Source organism: Antechinus flavipes, chromosome 6 (assembly GCF_016432865.1).
Source record: "Antechinus flavipes isolate AdamAnt ecotype Samford, QLD, Australia chromosome 6, AdamAnt_v2, whole genome shotgun sequence".
Taxonomy (NCBI): domain Eukaryota; kingdom Metazoa; phylum Chordata; class Mammalia; order Dasyuromorphia; family Dasyuridae; genus Antechinus; species Antechinus flavipes.
Window position 1 is genome coordinate 138,291,402 of NC_067403.1, and position 21,910 is coordinate 138,313,311.

The 21,910-nt window shown below is 36.3% G+C and overlaps 2 protein-coding genes across 7 annotated transcripts in view; one reads left to right on the forward strand and one right to left on the reverse strand.

The window, feature by feature from the left end:
- The window catches only part of TBCK (TBC1 domain containing kinase), a 640,231-nt gene that overhangs the window by 425,733 nt on the left and 192,588 nt on the right, over positions 1-21,910 (forward strand). The window lies entirely within an intron of this gene.
- Positions 7,363-21,910, reverse strand: part of NPNT (nephronectin) — a 117,878-nt gene continuing 103,330 nt past the window's right edge. For all 6 annotated transcript variants that reach the window (XM_051967436.1, XM_051967433.1, XM_051967434.1 and 3 more), the window contains 2 exons: positions 13,905-14,161; positions 7,363-11,077 (listed from right to left, as the gene is read on the reverse strand). In XM_051967436.1, coding sequence (XP_051823396.1) covers positions 10,982-11,077; positions 13,905-14,161 — 353 coding nt within the window. In that variant the 3' untranslated portion in view covers positions 7,363-10,981. The remainder of the gene's footprint in view (positions 11,078-13,904; positions 14,162-21,910) is intronic.

The following is a 21,910-nucleotide window of genomic DNA, read 5'->3' on the forward strand; positions in this document are numbered from 1 at the left end:
CTTTAGACAACCAGCTGTTCATTCAGAAGCTGCTTTTATAGCCAGACCTACTTTCCCTACATGTGAAGAATGACTTTCTTGGCTTGGGTTCTCTTTTCTTCATCCTGGCTTTAAAGTTGTACTCATGACTCATGTGTAGACAGAAGCTGTCCAAGCCCAGGCCAGAAATATAATATCCAAATCATGGAGGACAGACTGCTCACTGTAGTTAGAAAAGTGTGCTTCAAACTAATAATTCTCTTAAAAGACCTGTACTACTCTGTAATTTATAGCCTATGGATACTCATTCTTTTACAATAAAAAGAGCATTATTACTAGTCTAATAGTGAGCAGGTCAATCTTTATGCTTTTGGCCACAGCTCTGCTCTGAAGAATTTTTGGTCAGCATGCTTTAACCCTGTTGGATGTGAATCATTTTATTTCTGATTTGCTAACCTGGTTAGCTGTCATCTGCCAAAGAGGTCACAACATTTCATGAGAGGTAATATATGAATGCTACAGACATCAAATAAATCCCATCTAAGAATAAAATCATAAATCTCTTCACTAATTCTCAATACTCTGAAACTTGGTCCTGGGATTTCCTAACATTTTTTGCCAAGGGCTATATTTGGTTATATCAGATCATATGTTTGAAAGCTGTTCTTTTTATGTACAAATTTCTTTTTCTCATAGTTCTCAGCTAGGATTTCTTGAATCATTTAAATCCTGTCCACTTTAATTTTTTTTTAAATTATCAAATAAGAGTTTTTCTTTTCACTTCTTCCTCCAACTGAAAAATAAATGAAAAAGCAAAATCTTTATAATAAATATGCATAGCCAAACAAAATCATTTCTCATATTAGACGTATCAAAAAGTATGTTCAATCCATCACTTCCTTGTCAGCAAGTGAGTAGAATTCTTCCTCATCAGTCCTCTGGAATTATGGTCTTTCAAAACAGTTAGTTTTTACACTGTTATCATAGTATACATTATTTTCCCAATTCTACTCACTTCATTCTGCACACAAGTGTTCCCAAGCTTTCTTTTTTTCCCTGAAAGTATTTTTCATAATTTCCCATCTTTTTAAAAATTACATTTTATTTTTTAATGAACAAAAATTATTTCTCCTAGCTTTCCTAGTTCCTAATTCTCCCTAGCCTGTCTCAAATATATACCTCAGGCCATCTTTCTGACCCTCACCTTCCTACTGAAAGAAATGAAATCTCAAGCTCCTTCATGATGAAGGGAATGAAAGTAAGAAGTGAGGAGTAGGGGAAAGCATCACATCTATTCTTTTCTCACTGATGTTTTTAGATTACAACTACTTCATTTCTCTGGGCTGTATGTAACTTTCTATTCTAAAAAACTCTCCCTTCTCATATAATTCATCAGAGTTTGCATGACACAATGAACTAGGATCTACTAAATGAGGAATTTGCCTAGTCTCATAGGAATAAATCTGGCACTGTGAAGGTATATTATCTGTGTATTTTGAACTTTTATTAGAATAATGTGGGAAACATGGGAAAAATCAAACTGGAATCATTTTTTTTTTATTCTGCAAGATTACACAGAATATATATCATCAGCAGTGCCTACAAAACAAGATTGATCCTAAAGCTACTTACATTTTGTAAGCCAGATAACTGGAACGCCCCCTTGTAGGCAGCCATTCATAATGTATGACTATCTCTTTATCTTTTGCTAAGACAGGCAATAGAGGCCATCTGCATTTCCATTCAGGTATCTTAAATGGTGTAATCTTTATGTTATCATAAAGACATTGAATTGTGCTTTTTGTTAGAGAAAGAAATATTCTTAGGAGAACAAATCTAAATATTTCACATAAGTTTTTCAAAGATATTATTTAATGCAAATCTCTCAGTGAATTGCTTCAGATGGAAAATTGCAAGATTAGAGATGATGGAATCTTCCATTGTTAATGACAACACAAAGAAAATAGGTTTAATCTCCCCTCTTTAGTATGTTTCTATAGATGCTTCCATTTTGTCTCCCTTTACCCTAATTAAACATGTCATAATTTCCTCTACCTAAAATAAGTTGCTTTTGAGAGAATCTTTTAAAATAAGCTATTCTTTGCAATTTGACTTCCAAATTTTATCATTCAACTGAAACTTCTCTCTCCAAATTTATTTATTTATTTTGCTGAGGCAATTGGGATTAAGTGACTTGCCCAGGGTCAACAACTAGGAAATGTTAAGTGTCTGAGACCAGATTTAAACTCAGGTCCTCCTGACTTCAGGGCTGGTGCTCTATCCACTTCTCCACTTAGCTGCCCTGCTCTCCAAATTTACCAGTGATCTATTTGTCAACTGTTAGCCTTTTCTTTTCGGAGTCTTCAGTCACCTTGACCTCTTTGTAACATTTGGCATTATTGACTACTCTATTTTCTTTGAGTTTTCATGTCTTCTCTGTCTTTCTCCCTCCCTTCCCTTTCTCCTTATCAGCTCCCAAAAATTTAATGACCATCTCTATAGCAATAATTTTCAGATATAAATATGTATGTATGTGTGTGTGTGTGTCTTGCTTTCTAGAGCCCCCAAATTGAGGTGACAAAACATACCATTGCTTTCTAGAGACCCCACACTGGGGTGATTAAAATATACCATCCCATGGAGAAATGATGAGGCAAGACTTCCTAGGATGGTGGGAAAATGGAGTCTCTTTATTTTAAGGGCTTTCCCCTTTTTATAATGTAACAAAAACAACACTGTTCACATGGGACCACATAAACAACTTGCTATTGTAGGTAGTTTGCCACCTGGTATCACTCTGTCTTAATCTCAACACAGGTTGTCACTGCCCCCTGACTTCTCAGGAAGGCTGAGAGCCCTTAGGGGAGATGGGGAGCGGAAGCAGACACTGTTAGCAGGTTCCCTCTGGGCTGAAGGGTCTTATACCTTACCTAGAGTTTCCCCACTGACTGTGATTCTCTACATTTCACCCTTTCTTTTATTTTAATTGAAGCAAGCATATACCAGTGGTTAAATCCATTGCCATGGGAGGAATCACACAGGCAAGTTGTAATATCATACAAGCAAGTAGCAACATAAACAATATGAATAAACAACAGATCATTGGCACCTATTGGGTTCCTTCTCATCTGTTGAGATACAAGCAAACCCTCTTTCCCAAGCAGTTAACCTATCTGGTCCCTTCCATTCACCACTTTATGGATCTCTCCACATCATCTGGCGATCATCTAAAGAAAGTGGAGCTGCTCACACTGAAACTGCTCTTCCTGCAGGTTATAAAACCTATCTGCTGGAGCCAGTGCATCTCCATCAAAAAATCAAAAAAAAAAAATTAATACATAAATTTAAATTTAGAAGTTCTTTAGGGTTATCTGTTGCTTCCACTCTCTTTTATTTTTGGAGGAGCATCTTGATCCTGGATTCTGTTGTTGGGAGTCAAAATCTGGATAAATATCACCAAATTGCATTTCAGAAGTATGTATCAGTAGGCCTGAATTTTTTCACTGATTAAGGAACACTGTTCCACCCACACCTGTGTATTAATTTTTCATTGAATGGGAACAGGTGAGAGTGCTGGTAGGCCTTCTACAGCAGCCCTGCCTAAAAAGCAGAAATACTTAATTGTTTCCTAACTGTTGTAAGATGTCTCTTCCCCATAGATTGATGGGGATGCTTTTTTTTTTTTTTTCAGGTTTCAGCTCTCCAGGGCATATCTCAGTAGTCCCAACTACATAAAGCTCTATTCTCCCTAATTGCAATTCCCTTCCCACCCACCCCCACCCCCAGCAGTTGCCATCATGCCCCAATGTTTTTTGCCTGGGACCCTGGAGCTAAGCCTGGCTCCTCATAATGAGGACATAGGAGGTAGGCAAAACTGCTTTGTGGGCAGAACCTGATGGTGTCTTTGCTCTTCCTACTCCTCCTCTTCCCCCTTCCCCTGTCAGGAGATGGGAAATATCCTAAATACCTATGCTCAGATGTAGGCAGAATTGAAAATGAGCTTTGAAGGTGAAAAGCAAGCTCATCAGCAAGGTACTGACTTTTTAGGAAGGCTGAGAGCCCTTAGGGGAGATGGGGAGCTGAACCAGACATTGTCAGCAGGTTCCCTCTGGGCTGAAGGGTCTCGTACCTTAGCCAGAGTTCCATACTGACTGTGACCCTCTCTCTCTATATGTATCCATAGATTTATCTATATCTATATCTATATCCTTAATTCTCTCTCTCCTGAGCTCCTGGTCTCCATCACCAATTATCTGTTGAACATCCATAGGCATCTCAAATTCAACCTGGCCGAAATATAGCTCACTATCTCTCTCTCCAACCTGTTTTTTCAAATTCCTAACAACTGTCAAGAACATCATCATCTTTTTAATCAGAGATTCTCAACTTTAGTATCACTCTCTGTTTCTTATTCAATCCCACCTGTACAATTAGTTGCCATACTTACTATTTCTAACTGCATCTCTTGCATATGCACCCTTTTTTCTATTGATAGTTACAAATCTAGGTAGTCTTTTATCACTTCTCACCTGGATTATTGCAATAACTAGTCTCCTTGTCTCCAGTTTCTCCTGGCTCCAATCCCTCCTCCACATAGCTGCCAAATGATTTTCCTAAAGCACAGATCTTATAATATCATTCTCAAATTTAATAAACTCCAGTGGGCTTTTTTTTTTCACTTATAGGATCAAATATAAATTACTTTATTTAGCATTTTAAATCATTTACAACCTTGAAGTGGGTTGTGGTCCCTTTAAGAAACTGTATTTCCTATTGATCTGTGATCCCTTTCAAATTCTCAACCATTCCTGAGGAAGGCATATCCTCCCCAGATAAGTTATCTTTCCAGAATGCCAGAGCCTTTGATTCAATTAGAAATCCTGGTCAAAAAGCATCCCTTTGAAGTGTTGTTAATTCTAATAGGAGATCTGGGCTGTCCCAGCCTCCACTGGCTTTGACCTGCTTGCTGTCCCAGCCCCCACCAAAACACCCAATATAATAGCTTCTATCAAGAAAAGTCTTTTGCAGATGGACCTTGGTAGCTCCCTTTACTGCCAGGATCTTCTGTCCACTGAGAACTGCAATCTCAGTGCAAAACCCCATTTTCCTTAGATCTGTTACTATAGAAGTCAGTCTCTTGGTAAACTGATTTCTATCTAACAATAAACTTTCATCTTGCTATTAATAATTTGGGAATGAGTGAATTCTTTCACTCCTAAAATTTGCAGCCGATTTAAAGGGGATTCTTAACTCTCTTATAGCCACTAATCTAGATGACTCAAACTATCAACGTGACTATAAATTTTCTTTCTAGCTTTATTATACATTATTCTCATGCACACTTTGGTTCAACTAAATTAGCCTTCTTACTGTCTGTCTCCCAACTCTGGAATACTCTCCCTCCTTCTCTCTTAGAACCCCAACTTTTCTCCAAGGCTCAGTTGGCACCCACTATATGAATCCTTTCTTCCTCTAGCTAATAGTGTCTTCTCCACTCCTTAGCTGTAATGACCGCGTATTTAAAATCAGCCAGAGTCAGGAATTCAGGTTAAGGGAAAAATCTTCAATCTTTATTGAAGTGAAGAGATGAATAAGGATTGCGATAGCAATATGGGTAGCTGCGACAGGAAGCCAGCTAACAGAGAGAGATCTGAGCTGAGCAAACCATCGCAATGGCAATGCAAAAAGTCTCTCCTTCCCCTTCCTTTTCCACTCCCCTGCCTCCACCCACCAAAATCGTCATTTCCTATACAACACATCAGGACTTGCACAAAGAGTGGGCGGGGGCCATTCTTTCTCCAAGCTTATATATTAATAGAGTATGGTCCAATTACTATTTAGCCTCATGTGCTTGGGACCTCAGTGCATCAACTCAAGCCTCAGCCCATTATACCTAGCCCCCCACTGATCTTGTATCTATTTTGTATATTTTTTTGTCTATTCATTCATACATGTTGTTTCTCCTCTCTAGGTTGTAAAACACTTAAGGGTAAGGACTGTTTCACTTGTTTTTCAATTCTAATACCATAATAAATATTGCTTATTGTCTCACTGTGATATTATAAAGAATTAGCAATAAATGAAAGAATGTGCTGTAGTTTGTCTGTTGTGCTACCAGGGCCACCTGACTGTGTATGCTGGAGATCCAAACCAGACCTGTAGAAAGAGATCTCCTCATGTGAGAGGATGATATAAGGAGACTGAGAGGCAATTGCTGTTCTCTGACCTCTCTGAGAGGTCGTTGCGCTGTCTGACCCCTCTCTTCTTCCCTCTGCCTCCAATTTACTTCATTCCCAGTCCGCAACACCTGTGTCAGCAAAGGCTGCCCTGCAACTCCTTCAGATGCTATGATCCACAGCTGTGGAGGCTCTCGGGGAATCGACCTGTCCCTTAACATTTGTCTGTTTTTGATTTGTTTGTTTTTGGTCTGGAACAGGAATTTCATGAATGTATGGAACTCGGAGTGTAGAAAATTTCTTCCACCACTGATGGTCAGAAATTTCAGTAACTGGAAATTTTAGTGGTTGTTTGGGAGTACTAAAAGGTTGAGTAATTCCCCTAGAATTATATAGCCAGTATCTACCAGAGTAAAACTAGAACCAAGGCATCTCTTTCTGACTCTAAGGCTAGTTCTGTTTATTGTGGTTAGGTATGCATATATAATTTTAATAACTATTATTATTTATTATTACTAATATTATCCATAACAGCAATGTTATGAACCTGGATTAGGAAAATCTGGCTTCAAATCCCTCTTCTGATACTTACTAGCTATATATTACCCAAACAAGATATTTTAAACTTTTTTAGCCTCAGTTTTATTATTTCTAAAATGGGATTATATTACAGCATCCATCTCACAGGATTGTTGAGAGAGGAGGATTGTGCATATCAAATGAAATAACATGAAAAGCATGTTGCAAACTTTAAAAAAACATTACATTAATGTTAATTATTTATTTCTACTTGCCTCAGGACCACTTCTTAGGATTTATCTACTAGATCCTCTTTGAAAACAAAGGACAAACAACAGCAATATCAATCAACTGAGTCATATTTGGAATGGTAGAGAGAATTACAGCCTTCCCCCACTCCTATGAAATTATTAGTATAATTATCCAAAAACTCCTAATGGAGCTCCAGATGCCAAGTTATGTTAGACAAATCAACCAGGACATAGTAAAGCCCTGAATAGAGCAATTTGCTAAGCTACTATCAATTGCATTAAAGTAATTCTGTCATTTCTTTCATGTAATTCATATGTAAATCATATCTTCAACCCCTACCCGGCATTACAAGAGAGCTGTTTCTACAGCACTTTCTTGTATTTTCTTATGAAAATAGTAATGAACCTCCAAATACCACAAAATTATCAAACACCAATTGGCGTTTCTGAAGAAACATTTTTATTTTAGCCATTATGGAAAATAATTAACTTTTTCATTATAGAAAACATTAAATAATAAACCAGTAAGATATTATACAGTACTTTTGATAACTTCTTTCATTCATTTAGTGCAATGTCTTATTGGCAGCTACAAGTGGATTTTTCAATTTTCTCCTATTTTTTTCCCTGTGCACTTATTTGGCCAGAAGAGAAGCAAATGGTCTAAGATGTTTTGTATGTAGAAGTCCATGGTCATGTTTCCTGTATCTTAATTTATGTGGACCCCAGTAAATTACATTTCTCATCTTCCCTTCTTTCACAATAAACAATGAAACATTCAGTTGTTTCCATTATTTCCAAAAATGTTGCTTTGCTGTTTGACAAAGGCTCTTGACACTGAAGTGCTCCTCCCTCTCCAGAGACATCTGTATGAATGTCAGAATTTCTCTGACACTCTCTGCTCTTTAGTCACCCTAAACCTGGCCAAGGTATTTTTTTTTTAAAGGAAAAGTGAAATTCCCTCATACTATAGCATCAAACACATAATGCACCTATAATAATGCTTATTTTGTGTAAGGAAAGGCATCTATTAGTGTTAGGTATATCATGAAAAGAAAAGCATTTCCTAGAATCTTGCCATTTGATAAGGCATGATACAGTGGAAAGAGCACTGGCTTTGGTAGGTTCAAATCCTATCACTTAACTACAGGTGTGAGCTAGTGATGAACTGAAAGAATACGCTACCTCCAGAGGCTGAGACAAAAGTAGGAGGTTTTATTTTTCACAAAGAGGTTTTCTCTTACCGGGCCTTATTTTCTCAATGGAGAAAAGCTGCAAAGAAAAGGTTAGCAAAAGCCCTATTTTATGTGTAAATCTGGGGGGGGAGAGCAGTGTTTGATAATTAGACCAGGATTTCTCAATTGAATGTGAAGTCTTTGCTGAGACTTCGACTTCTTGAAAGATCAATCGGAGTTTGATTTGCCCTTGAATGGAATTGCTTATCTCCCTCTTGAGAGAATGTGAAACTATTTGGAGTCTGGGTTTTTGCAGATTAAAGGGGCCATGGTTTTTGTGATTTTACAAGATTTTTTACAGAGCTTACTTGTGAAACTAAGAAAAATGCCTTAAACTTTCTTAGACTCAGTTTCCCCATTGGTAAAATGAGGTAAAAGTCCTTTCCAGATTTAACATCTGATAGGACCTGAAGATGAGATGGGCTTGCCATTTGCTCTGGGGAAGAGAAGACCTACATGGATCAATGGAATATATGGAAATATCAAATTACTGCAAGAGGAAGCAAGCTTTGACACCTCTATAATTAGTTACCTTGATAAAGCCATCTTTGGAATGGAAGGTACTTAGGTATTTTTTTTTAAATCTGTCTTAATGGAGGGCTTAGACATCCCAAACAGACAAAAAACAAAAACAAACAAAAAACAAGCCATTCTGTTTTGAAGGCTTTTTGGAGAAAGTCTCTAGTTCTTTCATTAAACAATTCTTTTTTAGTAATTCTTCCAGTTGGGAAATTCCCCTTTAATACTGCAGTCTAAATTGTTGCCTCTTGTTATCTTTATTGTATGTAAATGACAGATTATCATTTTCTGTGTAACTGAGCTTCATAGACTTGAAAATCAACATTGATTTCTCCTTAAATCTTTTCTTCTTCAAGTTGACTAGTCCCTGTTCTTTTACTATTTCATCATATAACTTTCTCTCCCAACCTTTCTAACAGTGTTTGTGATTCCTAGAAAAAAAAAATGCAGAAACTGTTTTTATTCTTTCAGTGTAAATAAATAATAACAATCTGGGAAGTATCGTTGCCTGTAGGAAGCATTTATTTTTATATTTAAGTTGAAATAAATTGGGAGTAAATATAAATTGAGATTCATTTAGTCTAAAGTAGTGATAGACCTTGTAAATGAGCTGTAATATACATATATATCCTTCAGTTTTCTTCACATTCTAATCAGATACTTTGGCATATAAATCACAAGGCAATTTTTAAAAATTAGTAAAATATTATTAGAGCCTTAAATACTGGTCTAGAAGATTCCCTTTCCACCTTCTTGCTAACAAGTTCTAGAGGTTTCTCAAGAGATATAAGAGTATAGCAAACAGCTGTTAGTCACCATGTTTGGCTTTGAAATTAGGGCTCCAAGCAATAGGGATGTCAGCATGCTCAGGAGCCAATGTGATACTTCAGGAAAAGCATTGATTTAAGAATCCAAGGATGTGGGTTCAAATCTTGCCTCTGCCATTTGTGACAAACTTGTGGGATCTTGGACAATTCATTGAATCTCCATGCCCTTCATTTTCTTCACCTATTAAAATAGAGTGAATGGACTAGATGACCTTTAAGTTTCTTTTTGTCTATAGATCTATGATCTATAACCCTGTGAATCACTCTAGGTTTTAGTTTCTTCATCTACAAAAATAGGAGTTGAACTAGATGAACCCCAAGGTCCCTTCTAGATCCTATGAATTGAAAAGTAGAGATACATCCATTTATAAGATGCCAGAAATTCACTTATGTACCACGAAGAGATAAAGGACCCGATTCTAATCAAAATTGTCTAGCTAAGTGATGTCAAACTCAAATAGAAACTGGGCACTACACCTGTATATAATTGATCTCTGTGGATTGCAGATTGATTTAGAAAACCATTATGTTTATTTTTATTATTAAGTTGAAATTAATATAAATTGTGATTCAGTTAGTCTAAAATGGTGTTAGGACTTTGTAAGTTGCTGCCTATGGACTTCTAATACGTACCACTGGTTTAGATTAATCAGAGTTAAGATAATTATGATATAAAAATTTTCTTTAGCTTACCCCAATGCCTTATCCAAGTAAGATATTTACAATTTATATCTGACCTATAACACAGGGTCACACAAAAAGATAAGATTTCACATGATGCATCTTTTTAAGCTCAAAAGATCAGAAGCTGCTTTTTACCTTACAGCTAGAGTCTGTAAATATTAGGAACACATATAAATATATAATATCAATAGCACATTTACAGAAAACACCACTCTACCAATATTAAAGGGATGCAATGATACTCTATATAATTTTTTTAATGGATACAAAATAAGAATAAATGTAATTTGACATAGTATACATCCTTCTTTCTTTAAAAAAAAAAAAATGGCAGTAGATAGCCAGAGTTTGGATCAGGCTAGAGTTACCTTAAATTAGGAGAAACCATTTCCACAAGTACATTGTATCACATGTGAAATGGTTATTACATTTGGTACAGCAATGGGCAGATGCTCTTTTGAATGGGAAGTCTTGTTTATTTAGAAAACTTGCCCCCCAAATGTACTTTTCCTTTATTTCTAGAGGCATCTTAGATACAAGATGAAGGATGTGATTTGTCCCATGTATGCTGCAGCACCAAAAAGACAATGGAAAACAGGGGTGGGAGTTTTGCTTATCATGGTTATCACTGGAGATCTTTATATTTACTCTTCATTGGGAATTGCACAAAGCAGGCCAACAGGAAGTGGATCACCACTTGCTTCTGACCCAGCTCTTCTTAGCCTGATAGAAAGGGAAATAGGAGGGAGAAGAGGGAGCCGAGCAGATGCCCATTTCCGGTGTTGGTGGATTTAGGGTTCGTCTGAGCACCGGCCTCTTTTCAAACTCACATCATCCAAACCAATCTTCCCAGTGTGGCCGTGTCTTTTTTCACCTTTGAAAATGACCTAAGAAAAAGAACCATGTACCAGTCAAGGCTTCTGCTCACTTAAGCTTCCACTAATTTATTCACCACTTTGGTTGGAACTTAAACAACAAACTAAATATTAAGTTACTTTTGACCTATTTTTACCCAACATGAACAGTTAGAGAAGTGTTACTGTCGAAAATTTGAATTGTTCAAAGATGTTAATGAGATTGTATTACAAAGTTGCTCTATCAAAAACTACATTTAAAAGTGAAAATATTGGGAAAGAGTTCAGAAGTTTAAAAAGTATGATAAAGTATAGAGTCAGAGTGAGAAATTAGGGAAGAGACAATGTCCCTGCTGTAGAACATTCTCTGTTTCCCTCCCTTCCCCCTCTTTCTCCCTCTCTCTCTCCCTCCCCCTCTCTCTGTCTCTGTCTGTCTCCCTCTCCCTCCCTCCCCCCTTTTTCTCCTTCCCCTCTCCCTCTCCCTCTTGTCTCTGTCTCTTTCTTACTCTCTGTCTCTGTTTCTCTCTCTCTCTCCCTCTTTTTTTCTTCTTTCTCTCCCCCTCTCCCCCTTTCCCTCCCTCCTTCTCACTATGTGATCAGGTGTAATAACCTTTGAGCTGTCTTCCTCCCCAACATCCACATGCACCTTTGCCAATGGGTCAATAAGTGTTTATTAAGCACTTTCTACATATGGTTCCACAGCAACTAATCTCTGTGTGGCTTCACATGACCTTCTTGCTGACAGTCAACAAGCATTTATTAAGTTCTTACTATATTCCAGGCAATTCAGCTGAGGGCTGGAAATACAAAAACAAGTAGCTAGGTTCCTGTCCTCAATAAACTTAACATTCTATTTGGGGAAGACAATGCATAAAAGGAAGATGAAAGGTGAGGAGCATGGAGGGAAGAAAGGCTCCCAGGCTGGAGTGCAACATGGAGAGGAATGAGACATGGTTGGCCTGGTCTGCCTCCTCTAATGGAGGAAAAGTCATTTAATGAGAGGAACAGCCAAAGAGGTAGAGGCTAAGGTCAGTAGGTCAGTCAGCAAGCTTTATAAAGCACTTAATTTATGCCAGACACTGTGCTTGGGATAAAGAGACGCACAAGGGATACAAAGAAAGGTTAGAAAAAAAGGTATTCCCTATTTCCAAGGAGCTCATAGGCTAATGGGAGAGACAACATGCAAATACCTAGGTATATAGGAGATACATAGAATAAAGATGATCTGAAAAGGGAAAGCATTATGTGTGCATATATAATACACACATGTTGTTATATGTCATATATGAGTGTTAGCTCTATTTGTGTCTCTTTACTCGCTTACAAGCTCCAAAAAGGCACAGGTTATGTTTTGTCTAAACCTGTGCATCTCTTTAAGAGCTTGCAAATAGTATTTGGTACATATTAGGTACTTAAGAATGTTTGTTTAAGTTGAATGTTAAGAAGGCTAATTTACACTTTTCAATAACCTGATAACCTAGATATAACTTACAGTCTTCAGAGAGCTGCTAGGGGGTGGAAAGTGGGGCTTGTGTCTCTGAAGAGTTAAACAACTTGCCTGCAGTCATAACCAATATATGTCAATGTTAGGACTTGAACTCATCTTCTGCTGACTCCAAGGCTGCCATTTCTATTGACTTTATATGAACTGCTATCTCCTTATTCATAATTGCAATTATGTGATACCGTTCTTCTCACCAGAGTCACATGGATACAAACATCATAATCTAACCCTATGAAGATGCCATCATTGTATAATTCTGAAAATGTTCTGTCATTCATTTATTTTAACCAGAAGACAACAGTACTAATAGTGCCAATAATCTTAAAACTAGATTCTCAAAGCACTTATGTTAAAGATACATCAATATCCTAGTGCCATCAACCTAACCTACATCAACACATCTTATCACTATTTTCCTGGAAATTTTTCAGAAGCCAAGTACTATAAAGAGTTTCATTATTTAAAAGGATTATGATTAAATCTTCATTAAATTATAGCTTCTTGAGGGTAAGGGCTGTTTTAGGCTTAAAAAAATTCCTAATACTTAGCACAATGCCTGGCCCACAGTAGGCACTTAATAAAAGTTAGTGGTGAATTGTAATTTGACTTATTAGCAACATAATTAAGCATAATTTAGACTAATATTATGCCATCTTTGTTCAAATCTTTTTTGGGAGTCAAGGCACAAAAAATAAATTAAGTATCCTAATTAGGACTCAAGAATTTTTAAAAAACTTAGTTACTTAAACCAGGTCATCCATGTCATCTCATAATCTCTTCTCCTTTATATCTCATACTGAACTGAAAAGAAAACTACTAATGTTGTTTGAGGAATGCTATATGATATGTTCTGTGATCTCAGATTTTAAAAAATACTTCAATCTTTCAAGTATTTCAGTATTTTAGTCTTTCAAGGAGTATCTGTTCATGGTTTAAGATTCTCAAAAATTTGAATATGAGGAAATGGGAGAAGGAGGAAAGCAGACAGTCTTTGTTGATTGAAATAAATATATACATTCATCCATAAACGTGTGTGTGTGTGTGTGTGTGTGTATAATTATATCAGTCTTCACTCTCTTCTCCTCATACATTTTTCAAAATCTTTTTAACAAGGCCACGATAAATCTTCAGTTCTGTCTCTTTTCCCAGGGTAAGTATGCAGTGAATAATAGAGACAATTAGTGAAGCCAGCTGAATGAGAAGAAAACCGAATCTTTAAGTGAGCCTTAATTGATGAGGAGACCAAGGCTTTCTCTACTCTGCCTTTTCGATGAAGAATAATGCTGGTCAATCACTTCAAGCTTCTCTGTTGTAAAAAGAACTCACAGATACTGACCACTCTGCAGCTTTACTTACACTCTTGATATCTCCCCCCCGCAGAGTGATCTGTGTTTGCCTCCAGCCGTGGCCACCGTTCCTTCCCCACAGGGCCGCTCCGTGGGTATCATGCCTTCTCACAAACAGCTGGAGGGTTCCAGAATGAAGCCCAGATACCTTGTGCTTGAACGATAAACACAAGTCACCTGAGTTCATGAGGTGGCTGAGAGGCAACACCAAACGAGCTGATTTTCCACCTGGACTTTTAGGTGCCGAGACCGTCAAAAACTGTCCACCTAGATTGGGAAGATCAACAACATTGATATTTTCATTTATATTGCAGATTCTTTTTTTCACATGTGAATCATTTGGTTCTTCAATCAGAAATCTGTTGATTGCTAAAGTTGTGTAAAGGATCTGAGACATCAGGAGATTAAATAACGCATTAAGCAAATGATATTAAAGTTATGTCTTAAATTCTGTGCTTTTATATTTATGGTTAACTTTCAATTATATGCAATAGTGGAGGGCAGAAATTAGACAAATCATGAAAATAATTTGTTTTGGACAGGACTTATATTTAAGTTTTCTCCACATGATGTAGCTCTCTCTATTAATTTGTTTCAATCCCTTCTTTGCCACTACATTTTTACCGAGTTTTCTAAGGCACTGAGAATTGACTTACCTGCGTCACATAGCCATTATGTATTGAGACAGAGTTAGAATTTAGGTCATCTTTAAATGAATACCGGCATCATGCCATGTTGCCTATAATTTTAAAATCATTTCTGTTTTGCTTAGGAATAGAATCAGAAACTCACTCAGACATGCCCATCCACTTAGAATGATGCATTCCTCACTCCATCATTCTATTTCAATGTTCTTCTTGATTTTAAGAATATTGTCAATTTAATGTTACTATCAGTAGTAGGAGAGCTTAAGGGAAAGAAAATGATGAGAAAAAATTTAAATATGCATTAATCACTTGGTAATTAACAAAATTGGTGATCATTTCTCTTTGTTGAATCCATCCAGAAAAGTCCAAATCAAGGTCCTTTATAATTCCTATGGTTAGCACAATGTCTGATACAAAGTAAGAGCTTGTTATAAATATTTGTTGACATGACTTTTTGATGTCTTGACCAATAAGTAAGTACCTTCCCCCCTTACACCTTCAATAGCACTTTATTTGCACCTCTGCCTTCATCATGTATTATTTTGTAATGTGGTCATTACAATGTGGAAGAAAATTTGAAACATAAGGTTTTGCAAGGGTCATTGTTGAAAACTTATCCATATGTTTTGAAAATAAAAAAGCTTTAGTAGAAAAAAAAAAGTAAACTTTATGAAAGTGAAGACTGTGTTTTAGCTTTGTATCCTCCCCTTTGTATTTCATGTAATACAATACTTGCATGTAGTAAGCACTTACTGTCTATGAAATTGAATTCTAAATTATTTATTCCCAACCAATAGGCTGATGACATATTCTAACACATTATTAATAAAACATTATCAATTATAAATGTAATTTATATGTTTATTATAAATTTATAATTATTTATTACTTATAATTATGATAACATAATGTTTTTGCAATAATTACTGATCATTACTAATAATTACTAATTAATTAAATTAATAATATTATTAATTTTTATCCCTCTCTCATATCTAATGACTATTCCATTTTCCTTTTCAGTCATACATCCACTTTCTGTCATCATCACTAATATGATGCAACCTGCTTACAACCCACCAAACATCTCTTTAAAGTGTGGTGTTCTAGGATCATAGCATGATCTTAGAGGCCATTGACTCCAACTTCTCATTTTATGTGATGGGATAAAGAATGAAATAGATATAAAGCGTCTACTATGTGCCAGGCACTGAACTAAGTGCTTTAACAACAACTATATATTATTTTCATTTCCACAGTTGAAGTTAATGGAATTTAAATGACTTGCCCAGGGTTATACAACTAGTAAGTGTTTGAGGCTGGATTTAACTCAACTCTTTATGACTCTAGGGTCAATGCTCTAACCACTGCACATTTAAATGCCTCTAGGTAGCTAAAGGTGACAATGTCTTAAGTGATATCTTTTCCTTTCAACATCACTAATATGCTATAACTTGATAACCCATCAAGCATTTCTGCATTGGTTTTTGAGTCAGCTGCAATTTTGATTCTTCTGAAGATAAGGTACTCTAGTATTCTAGCATGATGCTTGGAATTTTAAAGGTCAACTTGTCCCACTCTCATTTTACATATGAGGAACTGAGACCAAGGGAGATAGAATCTGTAATGTGCTTTCTAGAGCCCCCAAATTGGAGTACCAAAATATACCATCTGTACTAGCTCTCTGGAGGATCTCAGGATCAGCCCGAGGCTTTGGTATTAGTGGAGGAATGAAGAAGACAGGAGACCTACTAGGATGGTCAAAGATGGAGTCCTTTATTTCAAGTCCTCTCAGCCCTTGAATACTTTAGTATGATTACAACATTACAGCACACTGAACATGTGTCAACTAGAGAACCATCACCTCATCACATCACACTGAGCAAGTGCTAACTTGTAATATTCTCCTTAAAATGTAATGTTCTCTGTTGAGGTTTTCTCAGGGTCTCTGGAGGCAGCCTTTGTTTCAGTTCAGTAACCACCATAAGTGCAGCCAGGGATTAAAATCCAAACCTTTTATTGTCTCTTTCCAAATCTTGTCTCCTTTCCTGCGGCCTGGTTAGCTTTCTTATAGTCCAGATCCTTTATTATCTCCTTCCTGGAGCTGGGCAGCTTTCTGGAGAGCATTTCAGTCTGGCCTTGGTTCCAAGAGCTTGAGCTCCTGCCTGCCTTCTCTGGCTTCTGAATCTCCCAGACTTAATCCTGGCTGAGACTCCTAGTTTATGTGCCCCATACTGAGTATAAACCAATCACTAGGAAACCATTATTTGTTGTAGGATTAAATCAATGCTAAACTAGATTTAATCACTGTCTCCTCAATTCCACTTAGTACCTTGCTTCAAGTTCTGGTCCATAACATCTCCTTGTAGGATTAAATCAACCATATTGAACCATGCTAAATTAGATAACCATTGTCTCTATCAATTCCACTGACTTAGTACCTTGTAATAATGCTTTGTTTCAAAAAAGTTCAGAGTTCTGGCTCATAACACTAACTATAGTAGTATTACATCACAACACATTGTACATGTGCTAAGTATAAATACTCTGCTATTGATATATAAATGCCTCTCTTTACCATAAGTATCCCTTGCTTCAAGTAGAACGCAGATGGTCATGTCCTCCTTAACTTCTCAGGAAGCGTGAGAGTCCTTAGGAGAAATGGAGAGCCAAACCAGACATTGTCAGCAGGTTCCCTCTGGGTTGAAAGTTCCCCAGAGTTCCCCCACTATCTGCGGCCCTCTTTAAGAATCAAATGCCCAAAGTCCCATTGAGGTGAGATTTGAAGCCAAAATCAGCAAATTCCAATGTGCCAGCCATCTAGATATAACTAGAGGATATAAGTGTAAATCCTGACATTGGTCCTGACATTGGGAAAATAAAGTGGTAAGTGCTGTACAAATACCAATAGTTTTTATTAAAAATCCTGAGTTGAAAAGCCTTGATGTCTTCACTAATTAAGCCTTAGTAAATGTACCCATTTCTTCTAGATCAAATGACTTCATTAATTGTCACTATTTTTCCATTATTCAATGTGTAGCATCTTGAGAAAACTATTGATTAACTTCTCCTTCATCTAATTTACTTACTAATATTTATATTTCCCTTTAGCCCTTATTATATTCTAAATTATTCTACATTCACCTCTTTATTCTATATTCATCTCATCATCCAGACTAAATTATGATCATAAATTATATACTCAATAATTACCAACATGCATCATTTCCAGTATGATGGAAGCCTCTCTCTTCTCTTCTTCCTCATTTACGGTTTATTTATAATTTATCCTACAGAACAGGATCCAAATACATATAGTATACATTTAGTGTTTGCTGAATCAATTAGAATCATGGATATGGACCTCAAAAGATACCTAGTTCAACTCCCTCATTTTGCACATGGGGAAATCTAAGGACAAAGGAATTTAAGTGACCTGCCCCAGTCTCATTCAGTAAAAATCAAAGATGGGATTTTAACTCAAGCCCTCCAACTCCAGAGTCAATGGTCATGCCATTCTTTCCAGGGAGATGTACCTTGTCTAATGATTCCATAAGAAAGAGTTAAAATTGATGGTTATTTGTCCCCAGATATATGACATTCAAGTGATTTTAACCCATTTCTATTTTTTTCATGAATTCTAATTTTAATTCTAACTATTCTGCCCATTTGACCCCTAGATAGAAATGGATCAGAAAACATGCACATGTCAAAGAATACATTGGTAGAAGAAAAACTCACATTAAAGAAACCATGAATGCATAAAATATTAATATTATTATTACTATTGCTAATAATAATATAAAGGCTAACACTTAAAATTTTCAGGGCAATTGACAAGTACTCATTTGATCCTCACAGCAACCCAAGGAGTTAGTTGTTATCATCATCCCTATGTTATAGATGAGGAAATTGAGAGAAAGAAGTTTCCTTTTCCAGTGTCACACAGTAAGTATTTGAGATGATTTGAACTCAAGCCTTCCTGACTCAAGATAAAGCAAAGAAATGTGAATCAATAAAGATTGATTTTAGTGAGTTCAAATCTGGCCTCAGATATTTACTAGTTGTATGACCCTGGGAAAGTCACTTAACCCTGTTTGCCTCAGTTTCCTAATATGTCAAATGAACTGGAGAAGAAAATGGCTATTCATTCCAGTATCTTTGTCAAGAAAACTCCAAATGAAATCATGAAGATTGCGATAAGACTGAAATAACTAATTAACAATTAACAAAAACTTCCTGACTCGAGGCTCATCACTCTAGTCATTGTACTATCTAGCTGTATAAAAAATTAAAAGAAAATTCAAAGTATCCTCTTCATATACCAAGGGTATGGGCATGTAGGACCAGAGAGGAAGATTAGACTGGTGCCATAGAAAATGCTATGTTGGAATTTATGAGATATCCAGAGAACCAGAGGAGAAAGGCATTCAGACTGTTGATAGATCTACAAAGTCATGGATAAAAAACATACAGGAGAACAAAGCCTGTTTAACTTGTGATCTGTACCAATGGACAAGTAGCAATTTCCATTTTAAACCATGGATTCACTGAAAAAGGGATCTCCTGCCTGCTCTGATCTCTCTTACACTTGTCATCCCCCCTCCACTTCCCAAAAATAACAAAATAATAATAACAATTATGATATGATTTTAATGAAAATAATAAAATTACAATTAAAATAAAAGTCACAATAAAATCTTATAATCTTAAGTATTTACATGAAAATAGAAAAGTTCTTCCATGTCAACTTTTGAATAGTCATGGGTATTCATGCTGTCTGGAGTGTGAGATTATTGTGGATAGATAATGTTCAATTAAAAAAAGACAATAACTATAGGATTATCTTAATCCTCCCTGGAAACGAATACTAATACTATCAATCTGCTCTATGGTGAATACAAACAAGAGGGTCTTACAAAGCAAGTCAAACTAATAGCAATTTTAAATGATCTTTTTGCAAAGGCTACAGAATTTTGGAGTCTCACTATAATAAATGAGACTACTATTTATCTCACTTTGTCTTTAAGGTATCTGAACCATGTCATGGGAAAAATTCTTTTACTCTGAAGGAAAATGGGAGGTTTTAATTTTTTTTTTCCCCCAAAAGCAAGAATGATAGCCTAAGGGGAAAACCTGATTCCTTTTCTCCCCACCCAGCAAAACAGGTTAAGAAAATAAATGAGAACTCTTGTCTCTCTTAGGACCTACTGCCTTAAAAAATATTTTGGAAAATATTTTTCAAGGCTATTAATGGCATACCTCCGTAAACAAGAAGATTCTACATAATATGAAGAAGAAAAATCTAAATTAATCTCATTACAGAAGTTAAATTAGAGAAATTTGGATTAACTTCTTGATAGAAAACCATATTGCTTTGTAGATTGAGAGCTTTTCTGTAAGTAAGGAAGACCTGATATTTCAAGTCCTTATTTTTCAATGCCCTAGGCAACTCTTTAAAAAAAACCTGGTTCTTCACTTTTTGGGGAGTCATGGTCTTTCTGGAGTTTGGGTAGACTCCTTTTCAAAATGTATAAAATAAAATACAAGATGACAAAAAGAAGCCCATTATATTGAAATAAAGGTCTAATTTTTTCCCCTTCAAAGTTCACAGACATCTTGAAACCTATCCATGGATCCCTTGGAGGGCCCATGAAACTCAAGGTAAAAACCACTATTCTAAGACAAATTATAGAATACATTAATAATTTGCCTTGGTAGAGGGAATTTCCTCACAAGGAATATCCTATTATGTATGAAGTCACAGGTCCTCTTCCCCTTTTGATTTGTTTCTACTGCACAAAGAGAATTCTATAATGATCACCATGTTTTTTAAATCAACTCTGGGATGATTATGGATATTCCCCAAATACAAAATCAATTAAGGTAAGGCTAGGATTCATGGGGCTTGTTACAGATTACCCCTCCTCCTCCCCCAAAAAATCTGTCTGCAGGGTGATAATCTCTAATAAGAAAAAGGTATAGATCATAGGAACTCAGTCTCTTTAAATCAGATGACTGAGAAACATTAATAAAAGGTCTATAGTACTTCTATTTTTCCAACACTCAATTAACTATTTAATCAAAGTCCAGCAAAATTAATAAGCTTATGTTTGGAGGTGATCCTCCACCCCCCCAGTGAAAAGCAGCTGGAATGGTTGGGAAGAATTGGGACTCATATTCTGGGCTCACACTCAGTTCCTGAGAGTCTAAACCTTGGGAGAGGGGAATCCTAGAAATGGCATATCATTCTCACTCAGAGTCATCAGTTATAGTGCACTGGAGTTCTTCCCATTTCCTTTGACTATAAAATATATTCAATCCAATCTAGAATGATATAAAGCAAATTCATCGGATCACTTTGAGAGTCTCAGAGTTGGAAAGAGCATAGAGATCATCTATTTTACAGATGATTAAACAGATCCTAAGAGAAGGCCCCTGGGTAAAACAGCAGAGCAGGAATTTGGTCTTGTGTTGCTTAACTTCAAATCCAAGACCATGGCCCCATATGCTGTATCAAAATGATTAGTCGTGCATGTGTCTAAGGAATGATGTCACATTAAGTTCATAACAGAGGAGGTAGATATCCTCAGATGAATGAAGAAATGTTAATGAAATCCTCTTTATAGCCCTACTTTTAGCCCCCAGGTTATGTTTCCATTCAGATACAGATGTGAATCATATTCAATTGGAGAAAAAAAAAAAAAAACAACTCCAAAATAAACAAATCTTCATTAGATCCTAGCTGTGGAGTTGGAAAGCAGGTAGGTAACATCAGGTGTAAGGGATGTTGGGCCTGGAGTCAGGAAGTCCTGATTTCAAATTTGACCTCAGACAATTACTGTGTGATCATGGGTGAGTCACCTCAGTTTCTTTAATTGTAAAACAGGGAGTGGGAGAGGCAATAATAGCACCTATCTCCCAGGATTGTCATGAGAATCAAATGAGATAATATTTAGAAAGTGCTTATCACAGTGCTTGGAATATAGTAGGTATTATATAAGTGCTCAGTTCCTTCCCTTCCCTACTTGTTAGGGTTTTTGTGAGAATCAAATCAAATAATATTTATAAAGTACTTAGCACAGTGCTTAGCATTCACTAGATACTGTATATATGTTCTCATCATTAATATTATCATGTTATCCCAGAGGCTTTCTAGTCTAATTTCTTCATTTTATAGATGGAAAATAGGCAAAGTGAGGTAGTGACTTTTCCTAGTATTCCATAAATATTAAACACAGAGCCAGAATTGGAGTCCAGACCCTTCGACTCTAAATCCATCATTCTTTTACAATGGGCCACTCTTTTACATTTTTTTAATGGAGATGAGGTTAGGTCACTCTGGTCAACAGCCTAGCTTAGAGAATGA